Raw genomic sequence first — 18,187 nt, 5'->3', positions numbered from 1 at the left:
AGACAAGGACAGAGGATTCACCCTACCATTACCAGGACTTATTATAAAACTATATAGTTAATATAGTGTCATATTGACTTAGAAATAGACAAATTGAGCAACAGAATGCAACAGAGAGCCCAGAAACAGACAGACACACACACACGCTCACACACACACACATCACACACACACACGCTCACACACTCACACATAAACATACACACACATACACACGTGAACACACACACTCTCACACACATGTACACACATAACATGCTCATATACACAAACATGCACATGTGTACATACATACACACTCACAGGAATTTTTATATATAATAGGTGAAATGACAGATCAGTGAAGGAAAGAATAAACCATTTATTTTTATTTTTTAAGAAGGAACTATTTAATAAGTAAGCTGGAGAAATTGGTTATCCATAAGAATAAAAATTACAAATGCATCCCTACCCACACATACACACAATAGCTTCAGAACAATAAGGGCTTAGGTATCAAAAATGTTTAAAACTTGGAAAGAAAATAGGGGAGAATATCTTGTGACTTTGGGGGTGGAGTAGAATTTCCTAAACAAGAGGCAAAAATGCTAAACACAGAATAAAAGATTGATACGTTGAACTACATTAACGTTAAGAACTTCTATTCATCAAAAGGTAATTTAAATGTCACCTTCTTGGGGCACCTGGGTGGCTCAGTCAGTTGAGCATCCAACTTTAGCTCAGATCATGATCTTGAGGTTCGTGGGTTCTTGCCCCGCGTTGGGCTTTCTGCTGACAGCCCAGCGCCTGCTTCAGATTCTCTGTCTCCTTCTCTCTCTACCCCTGCCCCACTCACTCTCTCTCAAAAATAAATAAACATTAAAAATTTAATAAATAAATAAAAATGTCACCTTCTCCATGAAGTGTTTCCCAAGTGCTCTTCTTTTTTTTTTTTTTTTAAACGTTTATTTATTTTTGAGACAGAGAGAGACAGAGCATGAACGGGGGAGAGGCAGAGAGAGGGAGACACAGAATCCGAAACAGGCCCCAGGCTCTGAGCCGTCAGCACAGAGCCCGACGCGGGGCTCGAACTCACGGACCGCGAGATCATGACCTGAGCCGAGGTCGGCCGCCCAACCAATGAGCCACCCAGGCGCCCCCCAAGTGCTCTTCTTGAAATTGCAAATCCTTTTTCCCTGGCACTCTCAACCCTCCTTCATGGATTTATTTTTCTCCTCAGCACTTATTACTTTCTTTTTTTTTTTTTTTAACGTTTTTATTCATCTTTTGAGAGACAGAGAGAGAACAAGCAGGGGAGGAGCAGAGAGAGAGGGCTGAAGCAGGCTCCAAGCTCTGAGCTTTCAGCACGGAGCCCAGTGCAAGGTTCGAACCCACAAACCTCAAGATCATGACCTGAGCCAAAATCAGCTGTTTAACCTACTGAGCTACCCAGGCGCCCCAGCACTTATTACTTTCTAACATACTATATAGGTTTACTTATTGTTATTTTTTTGATGTTTATTTATTTTGAGAGAGAGAGTGCACATGTGCACAAGCATGCAAATAGAGGAGGGGCAGAGAGAGAGGGAGAGAGGGAATCCCAGCTCCATGTTGTCAGTGCAGAGCCCGACTGGGGGCTCTATCTCACGAACTGGGAGATCTTACGACCCGGGAGATCATGATCTGAGCTGATCAAGAGTTGGAAGCTTAACCAACTGAGTCACCCAGGCGCCCCTACTTACTGTTATTTATTATATAATGGTCATGAGGCCAAGACTTTTTGACATTCTTTCTCACTGCTCTGTCCCCAGAATAGATGCTGACCCATAATAGATGTTTAATAGATATATTTTTTTAATTTTTTTAACGTTTATTTGTTATTGATAGAGAGATACAGAGTGTGAGCAGAGGAGGGGGAGAGACGGGGAGACACAGAATCCGAAGTAGGCTCCAGGCTCTGAGCTGTCAGCACAGAGCCCAACGCAGGGCTCGAATTCACGAACTCTGAGATCTTGACCTGAGCCGAAGTCAATCGCCTAACCAACTGAGCCACCCAGGCGCCCCTAATAGATATTTTTTAAGTGAATGAATGTGTCTTAGCTCCCTGATTTTTTATGCACTTTAATAAAGCTGTATCTTAAGCTTCCTGACATCATCCTTTCCTAGTACAGTGCTAACAGTGAAATAGATATTGGAATATGATAATTTCCATGGTACCTACTTGCGTGGCAAAATGAGGACAGTGTGGTATGTTTTTAATTTGTAATTGATAATAGATCATACCCTTTCTACCATAGTGGGTCCTTCGTTTGTTGTTTTCTAATTATTTTGGTTTTGTTGGTTTGTTTTTCTTTAGAGTTCTCTGGCAGAGAGTTGGCATACTTTTCAGCTCACAGCATGTTATCATCATTAATCCATATAAGAATCTTCCCTTTTTTGTTTACATTCTTTTATTTCCATTTCTTTTTTTTTGTATGTCACTTTTTTTATATTATGTATAAAGTTTCTGCTTTTATTTTTTTAAGTTTATTTATTTTGAGAGAAAGAGAGAAGAGGGAGTGGGGGAGGGGCAGAGAGAGAGGGAGAAATTCTCAAGCAGGCTGTGAGTGTCAGCAGGGCTTGAACTCAAGAACCATGAGATTATGACCTGAGCTGAAACCAAGAGTCAGATGCTTAACCAACTGAGCCACCCAGGTGTCCCCCTACATCTTAAATAGAAAAATTTTAGGTGAGGGGCACCTGGGTGGCTCAATCAGTTGACTGACCGGCTCTTTATTTCAACTCAGCTCATGATCCCAGGGTTGTGGGATCGAGCCCCATGTCGGGCTCCACGCTGAGTGTGGAGCCTGCTTAAGATTCTCCTCTCTCTCTCCCTTTGCCCCTCTCCCGGACTCATTCTCTCTCTTTTAGAGAAAAGTTTAAATTTAAATATGAAAGATAGAAACATCTTAAATTTAAATAGAAAAGTTTAGGTGAGGGGTTCCTAGGTAGGTCTGTTGGTTAAGCATCCAACTCTTGGTTTAGGCTCAAGTCATGATCTCACAGTTTTGTGAGTTTGAGCCCCGCATGGGGCTCTATTCTGACAGTGCAGAGCCTGCTTGGGATTCTCTCTCTCACCCTCTCTCTCTCTCTCTCTCTGCCTCTCCCCCACTCACGCTGTCTCTGTGTCTCTCAAAAATAAATAAGCTTTAAAAAAACAACTTAGGTGAAATCCACATACCATATAATTAACCATTTTAAAGTATACATTCAGTAGCATTTAATGCATTCACAATGTCATACAGCCACCAAGTCTATCCAGTTCAAAATGTTTTCATCATTCAAAAAAGACACTATGTGGGGGCACCTGGGTGGCTCAGTTAAGTTTCTGACTCTTGGTTTCAGCTCAGGTCATGATCTCAGGTTTCATGGGTTCAAGCCCTGAATCGGGCTCTGCGCTGACAGCATGGAGGCTGGTTGGGATTCTCTCTTTCCCTCTTTCTCTTCCCCTCCCACCTGTGGGCTCATGCTCTCTCTCTCACAAAGTAAATAAGTAAACTTTTTAAAAAAGACACTTTGTACCCCTAAGCAGTCACCCCCATATGCCTCTATCCTCAGCCTTTGGCAACCACCAATCTGTTTTCAGTCTCTATGGATTTACCCATTCTGGATATTTCATATAAATGAATCATATGGTATGTGAATACAATTTGTTTCTGGATTCTTTTACTTAGCATATTTTCAAGGTTCATCAATATTATAGAATATGTTAGTACTTCATTCCTCTCTATGGTTGAATAATTATCCCATTGTATGGATATATCACATTTTCTTTATTCATTCATCCTTTGATTGATATTTGGGTTGTGTCCACCTTTTAGCTATTGTGAATAGCACTGTTGTGAACATCTATATGCAAGTATGTGTTTGAGTACCTGTTCTCAATTGTTTGGAGAATTACCTAGAAGTGGAATTTATGTCTAGCTTTCTGAAGAAGGCCAAACTGTTTTACACAATGATGCACCATTTTACAATCCTACCAACAGTATACCAGGGTATACTGGTACTCACAGTCTGTGAGTTTGAGCCCTGCGTCGGGCTCTGTGCTGACAGCTCGGAGCCTGGAGCCTGTTTCAGATTCTGTGGCTCCCTCTTTCTCTGACCCTCCCCTGTTCATGCTGTCTCTCTCTCTCTCTGTCTCAAAAATAAATAAACGTTAAAAAAAATTTTTTTAAGTAAAAATGAATAAGTAAATAAATAAAAAGGGAATATATACATAGCTTCTCCGTTAAGTATATATGTTGTAAGTTTTGGTATATCACTTTTAGTAAGCTTAAGATGTCTCCCATTATTTCTAATTTGTTAGAGTTGATTTTTTTAAACCACAAATAGGTATTAAATTTTGTTAACTGCCCTTTTTTTGGGCATTAATTGAGCTATTCCTATGATTTCCCCCTTTTTATTTATTTTTATTTTTTTAACGAAGTTGAATGTATTATTATTAAACTATTTATCTTCCTGCAAGGCTGTTGCTTCACCATATTAAAAATAGCACCAGCTATTTTGAAAGCACAGTATATTGCAAAATTAAGGTAGTATTCTTTATCTGACACTACAGAACTAACAAACCTTTCTCCACTGCCAGTTATTTCCAATGGATAGATCATTTAAGTATTTTGACTCCAATCCAGGGAGAGATGCAAACAAGTTACGATATTCCCTAAGACTTAAGATGACAGTGTTATCCTTGAATTACATAATTTTTATAACTAGTTTTTAACCACAAATAATTACAGGATTCTGAATGTTATAACTAGAGCCTAGCCTAAAAATCATAAGGTATGGCAAAAAAGATACTTGCTATGTTTATCTGCAATCATTAGAAAGTTAAGGGGTGTTTTCTTTCATTAATGTTGTTGCGAGTGATTTCTTTTTGCACTAGTATTGCTAAAAGTTGCTATTTTATTTATTTATTCATTTTTAATTTTTTAATGTTTATTTATTTTTGAGAGAAAGAGAGAGCATGAGCGGGGGAGGGGCAGAGAGAGAGGAGGACATAGAATCCGAAACAGGCTCCAGGCTCTGCGCTGTCAGCACAGAGCCCAATGGGGGGCTCCAACCCACAAACCGGAGATCATGACCTGAGCCAAAGTCCCAGGCTCAACGACTGAGCCACCCAGGTGCCCCAAAAGTTGCTATTTTAAATCCTCCATGCACCACTAATTTAAGACAATTATGCTAGATTAAATTGTTTCATACTAGTTTATTTAGGGGTTCCATTTTCACTCATCAATAGGTTTTATGTATTTCTCATATGCTTCTTCACACATTAATTCATCCAGTTCTGAAGGGTTACTGAGTGTTATCTTGACCAGCCAACCATCTTCATAACAAGATTTGTTGACAAGTCCTGGATTTTCACAAGAGCTTCATTAATTTCAGTTACTTCTCCTGATAGAGGAGAATAGAGTTCACTAGCAGCTTTCACACTTTCTAAAGCACCAAACTCCTCTTGTTTGTTCAATTTTGTCCCAACTTCAGGCAGACTACAATAAATATCATCTCCCAAAGCTTCCTGTGCAAAATTGCTGATTCCCACTGTTCCAATACCATTTTCTGTTGTTATCCATTCATGTTTGTCTGTGAATTTATGCACAGAGAGCAGAGCAGAGCCTGTGCGCAGCATCCTGATGGCACCCGCACTCAGCCCCCAGGGCTGAATTTCTGTTACAAATTCTACATCATAACATGCTATTTTAACACATTGTTAGGTTTGGTTAGTTCATGTTATGTTTAGAGTTTTGTATCTATATTGATATAAAATAGAACTATATTTTTTCATATAATCTTTGATTTTGGAACAAACTAACTTAGGGAAAATTATGTATTTATTTTTGTTTATCTCTGTACTCAAATTTTCTAGAACATAAATGGAATGCTCCTATATCCATACAGTGAGGTTATCACTCTTCTTTTTCTAATTTCTGGAATTGTATTATGTAAGAATTAACTGTTCTTTCAAATTTTGGTAGAATTCATCTGTAAGACCATCTGGGGCCTGAGATTTGGGAGATATAACTTCACCAATTACATTTAAAATGTTGATTGGTCTGTTTTGCCAAAGGTGGGAATTAGCCCGTGGCTATAAAGTCCAGGCCCATCTTTGTCCCTTTATCACATGGCTGAGCCTGCCCTTTGTCATCATTCCTGTACTCCCTGTCTACCTTCTAGGCCCTCAAAGCAAATTCACTTACTACATCCCTAAGTGATGTCCTCCCCTCTCCTACAACAGAATTTTGGAACACTTTATCTTCATCCTTTGAACTCTGCATTTAGGTGTACAGCTTGAGTGGTTATTTATTTATTTAGTTACTCATTTATTTTGAGAGAGAGAGAGAGTGCATACATGTATGAACAGGGAAGGGGAGGGCGGGGAGGGGATCCCAGGCAGGCTCCATACCAGCATCACAGAGCCCGAAGCAGGGCTTAAACCCATGAACCCTGAGATCATGACCTAAATTGAAATCAAGAGTCAGTCACTTAACCGACTGAGCCACCCAGGTGCCCCACATCTTGGCTGTTTTTTCTTGATTTCTGTATGAGGATTTTAGTCCTACCCAGCAGGTAGTGTATCAGGTGAGCCCTAGTTGGCTTCTTAGAATATCTGCTGTTCAGGCTTTTCCAGAGATTATGACCTTGGCTTTGCTAAAGTGCAGGCCTTACCAAAAGCTCTCAGAGAGAGCCTGCCCTTACCATCTGGTTTAAAGACTCCTCCTACTCCATTCCTCTGTCCCAACACATGCTGCTTATTGCCGTACAGCACCCTTCCCAACCTGTGATTGTCTTGTGTGTTTATTCTATCTCCCATGGCCCCTATAGACACTTCCTGAAGGTGGGGTGTGTCTATCTTGCATACTGCTATATTGCCAGGAGACCAGGAGTGCCTTAGCAAAATGCCAACACAAAGGTGCTCAATAAATATTGAATGAATGAAAAACTCAAGAGATGTGCATTTCTGGAGGATCTTCTGATGATCATGAGTTCTTTCTTTTCTATGCATTCTGAATTTTCTTCCTTGGATCAAATTAAAAAGGGCTTTGCTCTTGATATAGTGTTTTGGTGTCTCATTGAATTGCCTTTTCTGGACTGTGTTTTGGCAATATGCCAACAGCTTTCTTTTACCAGTGATTACAAAAATAGACATAGAAGAATCACTTTGTATTTCAAGTAGAGATGTTGTCAAGGATATTTTCAACTATATTATATGCTTCTCATAGAATATACCTATAGGAAAATTTTTTCTTAGGATAAAAGCATCTAATGGTTGTTTTGTTTATTTATTTTTGAGAGAGAGAAAAAGCACAAGTGAGGGAGGGGCAGAGAGAGAGGGAGACACAGAAGCAGGCTCCAGACTCTGAGCTGTCAGCACAGAGCCTGATGTGGGGCTTGAACCCATGAACCACAAGATCATGACCTGAGTGGAAGTCAGACGCTGAGCTGAGTTAACCGACTGAGCCACCCAGGTGCCCGTTTTTGTTGTTGTTGTTGTTGTTTATTTATTTATGAGAGAGAGAGAGTGTGTGTGTGTGTGTGTGTGTGTGAGCAAGGGAGGGGCAGAGGGAGAGGGAGACACAGGATCCAAAGCGGGCTCCATGCTGACAGCAACAAGCCCAGTGTGGGGCTTGAACTCAGGAACCGTGAGGTCATGACCTGAGCCGCAGTTGAACACTCAACTGCTCAACTGACTGAGCCACCCAGGTGTCCTTCATGGGTTTGTTTTTATTTTATGGCCACCGAGTTTCAAATCTGAGCATGTTTCCCCTGCTTTCACCTTAGGAAATTCAGAGCTAGAATTCCAACTGTTGTGTGGAACCATATGAGACTCATTTCTGCAAGCTCTTTTTTCCTTCTGAATTTTTATTTCTTACCCACTCTCTTTGCCCTGAATACCTCTTATTTATTTTATGGCAAGGGTTTCTCCTGTCTTGAACACCATAATATGTGCTAGGCATTTTACATATCATCCATTTAATCATAGCCAGCTGTGAGACTGGGATGTTGTCTCTCCTTTACAAATGAGGTTGGTGAACTTAAGTCACTTGTTTGTGGGCACACAGGTAGCAAGTAGAGAGAGCCAGAAAGCAAACTGTTCTGACTCCCAGGTACATGCTGCACCTGCTGTCCAGGCAGTCTATAAGGGTGGTCTCCTTGTTAAAATTCAGGTTCCTGGGCACCATTCACAACATGTTAGACAAGACCCTCTTTGAGTTGTGGGAGCGGCCAGTGATCTACATTTTAAAAGGTGTCCCAAGTGACTCTCATACATCCAAAAGTTCAAGAATTCCTGTACACGCCATATAACTATATGCCCTCTGTTAAGATACTGCACATAGCTTTTCTAACAATTTTTCCTTAACCAAACGTTACTTTCTGTAAAACATCAAGTCTGTCATTGCTGCTGACCTTGGTTGTATGTAGATATTCATGTGTTATTATTTGCTTATCTCCTCTTTGGTTAATTTCCTTGAGGACATAGTTCCCCAAAGTGTCCAGTATGTTTTAGCCCAGCAAAGAGCAGTTTTAAGGGGGAGATATATGTACTGTGGTTGGCTGTCGTGTGGAAGGGAGATGACCTTTGTTCTTTGTAATTATAGAGGGTAGAACCACACCAGTGCGGTGGGTGCTGCAGAGAGATGAGGTTTCTGCAGACTTCCGTTGAATTTGTATAAGAAGCATGTGTTCACCTATAAGCCCTCGGGTAGCTCTCGATGGGAAACAGCAAGAAACTCAGTGCAGTGGTGAGCACCAAAGGACACCTAACATGGGATGCAGCAAACCTTTCCAGAAGGAGGAGTCCCTGGGCTGGCCTTAATGAAAGCACAGAGGTACCCAGACAGAAGCGGGCAGGCATCCCAGGCCACTGTGCGTAAGGTAACATGAGGCTCAGGGCTTTGCAGGAGTAGGAATAATCAGTCCTACTTGAGCATGTGAGCTTGGATGGGTGTTACGACCCCTCAGGGTTCACCCTGCAACCACTAGCTATAAACTGCAGATAGGTAAGGACCTGAGTTTGCTCTAAATGGTCCTAATATTTTATATCAGACAGGCCTCCAGTCTTAGCATCACAGGCTGATGTATCCAGAAGTTAAGACTTGTGTGAGATCAGGGAAGTGTCAGTAGTGCTCTGTGTAGGAAGAAGTTTTAATACTGGTTTTTATGAACCCTATAACGTGTAGCCTACCAGCCACTCAGCAGGATCTGGTCCCTGGGATGCTTAGCATGGCTGGAGGCATCTGGCCCTCCCTGGAGTGCTCAGAGCCACAGCCCCATTCTGTAGCCTGATCAGGGCCCATCTGGTTGTTGCAGTGCAAGCCACATGGATGGCCTACGACATGGTGGTGATGCGCACCAACCCCACACTGGCGGAGTCCATGCGCCGGCTGGAGGATGCCTTCCTCAACTGCAAGGAGGAGATGGAGAAGAACTGGCAAGGGCTGCTCACTGAGACCAAGCACAAACAGTAGGCCCCCTGCCCACCCACGGCCACCGTGCTTCTGCCTGCCAGTGTGGAGAAGCCCCGGGGGCACAGAGCCCTCTCTGCTTGGCAGAGTAACAGCAACCGTAATATATAGCTGTATGAACTGTACTTGTTTTTCAATAAACTTATTTTTAAGAGCAACCTGAGGACCCCTTTCTGTCCTACCCAGCAGCATAGCGAGCCTTGTGAGCAAAAAATGAGAATCATAAGATGTAGATGCTTTCAATGAATTAAATGTATTTAGTGCCAGTAGTACCAAGGATGGAATAAAAAGCAAAATAAAAAGGGCCAGATGGGGCAAACCAGGGCACACGGTGGGACAGGCAGCAGTGTTCAGTCAGATTTATTTACCTTCCTGTGATGGATTCCAAAATGAGTAAAGGGGAACATTATCTATTCATCCTGGGCACTGCGCTAGGCGCTCACATGTGTCCTTATGCCCTCACAGCTCTCCTGAGTAACAGATGTTCATTTTCCCCACTACACAGATGAGAAGAATGGAATCCGATGTCTCGGCTAAGTCCGCAGCTAACAAGGGAAAGAGCTCAGGTGAAACCTGGGTCTCACATAAGAACAGGGGGTGGTGGGAAGTGAGGCTGCTTCTGGAGGGGCAAAGCGGGGGGAAGAGACCCCACAGGCTGCAGAGGGGCATGAGCCCAAGTGGTTACAGGCAGGGCCTACAGTCAGCAGAACAGTTTCACAGGCAAGGGTTCCAGGCCTCTGGGGACCAATCGGACAAAGGAGGGCTACAGAGTTTTTCCCAGGAAGACCCAAACCAGGCTCCCAAGGCCTGAGGCAAGAACATTTTTCTGGGGACTCTCTGTTCCTTGTTCCCCTGTCCCATTCCCTTACAGACCTCTTGCCCAGCTTGGAGCCCTAGGGACAGAACGGAGAAGTGTGACTATCTCTCTAGCCACCTCCTTCCTTGGCTCAGCAGTCAGCCCCTCTGCAGGCCAAATCCTGGTCTTCAAGGACACATCGGTCCCTGGCTCTCAAAGCACCAGAGGGACCCCCACACAGATTTTTCCAGGCAGTGCAGTGCTGCAAGAGGGAACCTGGCTCCTGGGAGCCCAGAGGAGGAGGAGGAGGAGGAGGAGGAGGAGGAGCCCCCTGGAGGAGGGGCTGGGCTGTGTGAGCCAGCTGAGGCGTCAGGGCAAGAACTAAGCGGAAAAGGCAGTAAACAGCATGCTGTGGTGGGAAGGTTAGAAGCCGGCTTCTAACCAGATGCAAGGAGCCTGAGCTCCAGGGGGAGAGGGCTCTTTCAGGGAAGGCGGTAGGGAAGGGGGAGATCATGAGCCTTATTAGAACAGAAAAACAAAGCTGTCCCGGAAACAACAGCAGAAGGTTCTGCCAGCCACCTCCTGTGCTCCACTTGCCCTCAGACCCCCAGGCCCAGGGTCTCCCTAGAGAGCAGCAACTCAGAGGGCTGTTTGCAGCCGGTCGGTGGCAGGCAGAGTCAAGATGAATGGACAGAGGACCCCCTTACTCCCCAGAGGAAAGGGCTGCAACTCCCTGGCCTGGAACTGGGCAGTCCCCTCAGAGACCGTAAAGGTGGCGGTGACCTGGTGGTTGAGGCAGTAAATGGTGTTGCCTAGTGCGGTGCAGTGCAGGGGGGCCGGGTCGGGCAGGGGCAGGGAGGCAGCCCGGCTCCAGGAGCCCGTTACAGTGTTGTAGCGCATCACCGCAGCGCCCACACCCCGCAGCAGGTCGAAGCGGTACAGGAAACCCCCCAATGCCACCATGTCGCTGGGACGCCGGTGGCTGGCACTGTAGGGGCACTCATCCCACGCATCCTTCGCAGGGCTGTACCTGAGCAAGCGGTAGAAGAGGTGGCCCCCAGTGACATAGATGTCCCCACGGCAGGCCACAGCCTCGTGTGCCACAGGGAAGGTGCCCGCAGGGAGGGGCGCGCGCGAGGTCCAGGCATCCGTGCGCGGGTCATAGCGCTCCATGCTGTACAGGCACTCTCCACCGATGGCGTAAAGAAGCCCATCCAGGGCCACCAGCTTGAGCTGGGCACGGGCCTGCTGCATGGGCCGCACCTGGCTCCAGATGTTGGTCAGTGGGTTGTAGCAGAAGACCTCGTTGGAGCAGACAGCCTTGGCACCGGAGCCGCGGATGCCCCCTGCCAGGAACAGGTAGTTGTGCATGGTGCAGAGTCCACAGCCCCGCAGCGGGGCCTCCTCCGGCACCTGTGTCAGGGGCCGCCATGTGTTTTCTTGGGGGTTGAACACGTGCAAGTGCGTGCGAGGAGGCAGGGGTGCGGGTCCCACCGTAGGGGCCTCCTCCCCACAAGGGCCCCTTGTAAGCCCCGAGCGGCTCAGCGGGTAGAGGCTGGGCAGCACAAGGACCCCCACCACCGCCTGGCCCCGGCCCGTCCGGAGGCTCAGGATGCGCTCCCGCTCGGCCCCGCTCAGCTGCCGGTAGAGGCCCGGGTCTCCTAGCACATGCAGCAGATTGTCGCTCATCAACGCATAGGTCTCCTGCACCAGGCCAGGCTGCCCGTGCTGCTGGGCAAAGGCCAGTACATCCAGGCAGCTGCCCAGGTCCAGCCGCTGTCGTCGAGCCGCGGCCAGAGTGGGCTCCTGGGCTAGGGAGCTGGGCTTCCGAGGCCCCTCCGCCACCCCCCGGCTCCCGGGCCTCTGCAGAAGCACCTTGAGTTTTCGGGCCTCCTGCTTTTCTGTGAGGACTGCCCCGCTGCCTGCAGGGCGGGGCCTCTCCCCTGGAGCCTCTCCCTCCTGCCTCAGTGGTACCATCTGGCTGACCTCCCGCTCAGAGCTCTCTGCTATTTCACACATGCTGCGTTTCCGGGGCCGTGGGACAGGCTGTGAGACCCCCCTCGCGGTGGGGGAGGGTACAGGGCCAGGTTGCCTCTGCCCAGGGGACCGTGATGGGGCCCCGGGCATTGCGGCTCCAGGCAGTGGGGAGTCTGGATGTTTCTCATCCACTGCATCTGGCCTTGGGCCTGAGGGAGGGTCTGGAGTAGGAGCCTCCCTGGTATCCGAGCTTCTCTGCTGTTGCAGACACCCAGCCTCAGGCAGGCCCCCTGTGCCAGCTTCTGTGACCATTCCAACGGCAGAGCCGTTCCTGACCTCCAGGCTGGTGGCGGCCCCTTCGGGGGGAGAACCAGACTCTCTGTTCTCAGAGGGTGCATCAGTGCTGGGATCTCTAGGGCTCCTGGGAGCTGCCCTTGGGGCTCTCCCTTGGCGTCTCTCTTGCCTGGGGAAAGGGTGACTCCGAAGAACCATCGAAATAAGGTTTTCCCAGCTAGATGAGATCTGCCCTTCCTGGTTGTCCTTGCAGAGAGCCACACTGGGCTCCTGGGACATAGGCCTTGACTCACTACTTGGGGTAGGGGTCGGAAATGGGGCTGGGGCTGGGGCTGGGGCTGGGGCTGACACTGCCCTGAGAGTTTCATCCTCGGCAGAACCCTGACTAACTCTGAGGGACAAAGAGTCTGAAGGAGAGGAGGTCGGAAGGGTTGAGCCTGCAGGTAAGAGGCCTCCGTGAGGATGTGCTGTGGGCGGGGAAGCCAAGGGCGGGAGGGGCTTAGGGATGCGCGGGGAGAGCGTGGCTGAGCCGGGGGTGTCTGGGGGGCGCTTTTCCGTGTCCAGACTGCCTGCCTCTTGCCCGCTGCTCTGCCCACGCTGGCCTTGCCAAGATGGTCTCCCTTCTAGGAGGCCATGGCCCCGTTGCTGCTCTGCCCCGCCCGGCCCTGAGCTGAAGAAAGAGCAGTCTCCAGAGCCTTGAGCCCCAGCCTTTACCGCATTGCTGGCGTCTGCGGTCCCCCGTCCTTGAGACAAGAGTGGATGTCCGCATTGCGACCCCTCTGGCCATGGGCCCATGGAGTCAGGGGTCTGGACGAAGCTCCTCTCCCACGGCCAGCCTTCCACGGAGGCTGGGGGTCCCTGAGACTCCCTGGGAGCCTGGGGCCCAGCCTCCCTGCTCTCCAGAGCTAGGACTGAGGCTGGATGGAGGCTGCTCTCCCTGTGCCCCTTCACTGTGCCCTCTGTCAAAGGCCCAGTCTGCGTGGCACGTGGTGGAGGCAGCTCCAAGGGGAGAGGAGGCCTCTGGGAGCCTGTGGAGAGGCTGCTGGCTGCATCCACGGCATCCCACACACTCACCACAGAGCCCAGGCGGAGGGGGTCCAGCTTTGGGAGGCGGCGGTGTCTATCTTCTGAGCCTTGGTCCACCTGCCACCGCCGGCTTCTTCGACCTCTCTCTAGCGAGCCAGGTGGCCCTACACCTTGTTGCCAGGGGCTGGTGTCCTGTTCTGCTGTGTGGACCAGGGCCTGGTGAGCTGGCACCTTGGCTTGAACACCTCCTGCCTCCACTTGCCCTTCAGTCTCTCTGCCAGGACTCCGAGGGGTGAAGTGTATCAGGAGGGGGCCGGATGTCCCCCCTACTTTGCTCCAACCCAGGAAGGCAGTATCTGGCCTGAGAGGCTCCCTTCCTTTACCTCGCAGGGCTTCCGGAGTGGCACTGTCGTGCTGCCGTCCCAAGGCCCCTCCGCTGGCCACCTCGCCGGGTGTCTTGAGTGGAGGTGCCGCTGTGGCAGCCAGGCCACCTCCCCGGAGCTCCTGATCTTGGGCCCCTGCTGCAGCTGGACTCCCCTGGCCACGTCCTGGAGGGTCTGGCTGCCCCTGCCCTGAGCTGTGTCCCTCGACACCACCACTGACCTTGGGCTGCAGGGGCAGGGCTGGGCTGGCTCCTCCAGCCTGTAAAGGCTGGGCCCCGGGGGTTGTAGATGCAGGTCCTGCCGCCTCCTGGTCCTGCCCAGAGCCAAACCAGTGCAAAGCCAGTGCCGTGGCAGCCACCACAGCCAGCGCCAGCAGGGTGAGGACAGCGCTGTCCCAGTCATCCTCCCCATCCCAGCCCCAGCCGGGGCCATCAGGCTCCAAGGCCCCCTGGACCATGGTGCGGGGCTGCAGACTCAGCGTGAGGAGCTGGGTCACAGGCTGGAAGCTTGGAGTGCTGCCTGCAAGTCTGTCCCACACTCGGGCCTGGACTGCTGTCTGCACAGGCATCAACAATGCGCCCCGCCCACAGGGCTGCCCAGTTAAGGTGGACCTGTGCTGGGGGACAGTCTTTCTGCCTGGCCTGGGGGGGGGGGGTGTCTCTTCGCCCACACCCGGATTGGGGGTTTGTCTAGGTGGAGCTGTCAGGAGACAACATAATGCACAAGAGCTCCAGGAGCTCAGGGCCTCTGCAGGCAAACCCGCCCCTTCTCTTTTTTCCACAGGTTCCAGTGGCGAGTGACATCGTTCCTCAAAGCTGTTCCGGTATCCCAGACCTTCACAGACCCTCACAGCCCCCCAGATCTCCACCCTATTGTTCCAACTCTCAGCCTGTGTCCAGCCTCAGAGGCTCTGTTAGGGAAGAGCATAGTGAGATGCTATCTGTAGCTCTAGCAACATGATGCAGCCCTGATGAAATTACCAGAAACCCAAGAAGACGATTCCACTGTGGGCCAGTGGGGGAGGGGTGGGCGGGCACATACTCCATGGTGCCAACCCTGCAGGCTGGCCTCTGAGAGAGACCATGGAGGGCATGGTGTCCTGACAGGAAGCTCTGCCTTAGAAAGTGCAACCTCCTGTCACCTCAGGTGTGAAGTAGAGATTTGCACTATTGTCTCCCAGGATATATAGGGGTGCGTGAGAGGGGCCAAGGCTGAAGGCCCCACCTCCCCTCCTCCGGCAGCCTCTGGACCTCCCTTACCCTGAGTTCAGCAGAGATGGAATAGTTTTCCAAAGGAATTTTCTAAGCTGTCAAGAGGGGGGGGAAATGAACAAAATAAAGAAAATCCAAAAGTTGCACTTTTCTCTTTATTAGCCTGTCTTATTAGAAACCCACCTGCCCTTTCTAGAGCCTCCTAGGCCTCCCCCTGCACCCTGTGGGCCATCTTGACTGCTCCAACACCTCTCTCCTGGTGCCCCCACAGAACCCTAAGCTCAGCCTGCTGTTACCCCTGGTACATCATCATCCAGCCACCAGGATCACTCAGAGACCCTCGTCTGAACCCAGGTACTCTATCAACCTGATTTCTGGGTGTCCCATCTCATTCCTTGGCCTTCCGTCATCTTCGCCAAATCACTCCGCCCCAGCCTCTTCACTGAAACTCAGCCCCCTCGGGCATGTGCCTGGCCTCCTTCAGTTTGGTTTCTCAGCTAAGGAGCCATGTCTCCTCCGTCTGCTTCACACTTAAGCTGATCTCAGGAATAAGTCTTGGGACAGGTAGAACACAGATATGAATAAGAGCCAGGAGCCTCTGGGACAAAGGCAGGGCCCTCATAACATGTACTTGTTCCTTCCTCCAGGACACAGGACTTCTCCCTCAGGCAGTGAGATGGCCAAGGAGCATCCCTGGCACCCAGCCTGCGCTCTGCTAGAACTCAGGTACCTCACCCATCTGATCGCTTCCCAGCTCCCCTGAGCATATTAGATGACAGTAAGAGGGTGGAGGGTGTGCCCATGCCTTAAGGTGGACCTCAGTTTGGTGTCAGGCTTTATGGGCACTGCCCTTATTCCTGTCCCAGTCCTAGGCTCTACCTCTTGGTTGTTTGGGGTCCAGAGACCTAGAAAGAATGGAGATGGAATACCCACCTGCACCTTACAGGCCACAGCACCTCATCAGGCCTTTCTGCCTAGCTTCTGAAGACACCCGTTGTTAGTCAGGGCCCCAGGCTGCTGTCAGAGAACAGAAGTGTCCACCAAGTGATACCTTAGGGTGCCGTGGTGGGGAGGAACCAGCACAGAAAATCATCCCAATCAGTTTCACAAGGTGTCAAGGACCATGATGGGTCTTGGTGGCACACAGGTGACCAAGGAAGGGTCTAGTCCCATCCTCTGTGAAAAGAAAACACCTCCCTTTGTCAAAATCCAGGTGGAAGGCAAAACTCTGTGGCATGGAGAAACTCCCTGTTGGGAAGGTGACTGAGGAAATGTTCCCTCCCTAAGTTGTGGGAGATTTGCCCTCCTAACTTCCCAGAGAGAGTAAAAATGTAGTACCACCGGAAAGGTGACAGAACATGAAGTCACCTACACAAATTGTGAAATGAAAGTAATTGTTATAGTTGTACTATGAGACAGAGTAAGTATCAAAATTACCATCAAGGTAAAAAGCAAACATGAACAAAGTAGATCCCTAGAAGGTCTGACCTTTAGTGGCCTCCTGTTGAGGCAGAAACCCTTCTCCAATCTACGAAAGGAAGAGAGACGGCTTCATGCCTGGTACGTGAAGCTTGTTTCCTCAGACAGTACAAAACGGGAATGGAAGGGTCTCCTTCCTATCAGCTGTCACCACCATCCGTGCACTGGGCGCCTGGGAGCAGAAAATGCATCCACATATGAGCTGACCCACTGTAGCTGCTCATAGAAAACCCCAGCACTGCCTGGTCACTGAGCCTGAACAAAGCTGGACAGTGCTCTGGCCACCAGGGTGCCCTTTGTAAAACATTTAGTGGAAGAAAAGCACAGTGACATGATGACATAATTCCAAATGGAGAATACACGAGATGGTGGAGAGCAGCAAACCTCACCAAATGTAGGGTTTCTCTATCATTGGAATTTTGTAAAAGTAGGAAATATTTATCATCAGAAATGATATAAAAGAGAATACAACATTATATAATATTTATAAGTTAAAAGTATACATGTATTTTTATGTATGTATAAATAAACGTAGAATAAGTTTTAAGGCTTAGAAAATATAAATCCCAGATTTAGGGGTGCCTGGGTAGTTCAGCCTCTGAACTAACAGCTAGTCGGTTAAGCATCTGACTCTTAGTTTCAGCTTGGGTCATGATCTCGCAGTTCATGGGTTTGAGCCCCACGATGGGCTCCGTACTGTCAGCATGGAGCCTTCTGGCATTCTCTCTGTCTCTCTCTCTCTGTCTCTCTCTCTCTCCCCCTCCTCTGCTCTCTCTGTCACTCAAAGTAAATAACTTAAAAAATTTTTTTAAATAAAAGAATTAAATACTTGGTAATAAATCTAACCAAGGAGGTGAAAGACTTGTATGCTGAAAACTACAAACATTTTGCTGAAAGAAATTAAAGACCTAAGTAAATGGAAAGCCATCCCATACTCATGGATTGGAGGACTTACTATTGCTAAGATGTCAGTACTACCAGGGCACCTGGGTGTCTCAGTCAGTTAAGCATCTGATTCTTGATTTCAGCTTAGGTCATGATCTCACAGTTCATGGGATCAAGCCCAATGTCAGGCCCCACACTTGAGTGTGGGGTCTGCTTGGGATTCTCTGTCTCTCACTCTGCCCCTCTCCCCAACTCATGCATGCACTCTCTCTCTAAAATAAAATAATAATAATAATAAAGATGTCGATACTACCTACAGTGACCTATAGATTCAATGCAACCTCTATCAAAATTCCAATGCTCACTTTTGTAGAAATGGAAAAACCAACCCTCAGATTCATATGGAATTGCAAGAGGCCTCAAATAACCAAAACAATCTTGAAAAGAATAAAATTAAAGACCTCACACTTCTCAACTCCAAACTTAGTACAAATCTACAGTATTCAAAACAGTGTGTGGTATTGGCACAAGGACAGACATATAGACCAATGGAATAGAAGTGAAAGTCCAGAAATAAATCCATGCATCTATGACCAGTTGATTTTTGGCAAGGGTGCAAGGGCTTTTCAATGGAGAGAGAATGGTCTCCTTGATAAA

The 18,187-nt window shown here is 48.5% G+C and overlaps 2 protein-coding genes across 3 annotated transcripts in view; one reads left to right on the top strand and one right to left on the bottom strand.

The window, feature by feature from the left end:
* Nucleotides 1–11,436, top strand: part of SYCE3 (synaptonemal complex central element protein 3) — a 30,585-nt gene extending 19,149 nt beyond the window's left edge. The window contains exons 3-5 of one of the 2 annotated variants that reach the window (XR_008288940.1): nucleotides 9,325–9,592; nucleotides 9,985–10,045; nucleotides 11,298–11,436. Coding sequence is in view for 1 of the 2 variants with exons in the window: in XM_015085924.3 (XP_014941410.1) it covers nucleotides 9,325–9,482 (158 nt within the window). In the remaining variant the exon portion in view is untranslated. Of the gene's footprint in view, nucleotides 1–9,324; nucleotides 9,638–9,984; nucleotides 10,046–11,297 lie in introns of those variants that run through there. The other variant, XM_015085924.3, reaches the window with a different exon arrangement.
* KLHDC7B (kelch domain containing 7B) lies at nucleotides 9,631–17,231 on the bottom strand. Its single transcript, XM_027070342.2, has one exon. The coding sequence runs from the start codon at nucleotides 14,521–14,523 to the stop codon at nucleotides 10,915–10,917; it is 3,609 nt and encodes a 1,202-aa protein (XP_026926143.2). The 5' UTR covers nucleotides 14,524–17,231; the 3' UTR covers nucleotides 9,631–10,914.
* Nucleotides 17,232–18,187: the final 956 nt, after the last annotated feature.

This window comes from Acinonyx jubatus, chromosome B4, assembly GCF_027475565.1.
Source record: "Acinonyx jubatus isolate Ajub_Pintada_27869175 chromosome B4, VMU_Ajub_asm_v1.0, whole genome shotgun sequence".
NCBI classification, from domain to species: Eukaryota; Metazoa; Chordata; class Mammalia; order Carnivora; family Felidae; genus Acinonyx; species Acinonyx jubatus.
The sequence above is the reverse complement of the archived record's forward strand: the minus strand, read 5'-3'. Positions and strand labels throughout refer to the sequence as shown.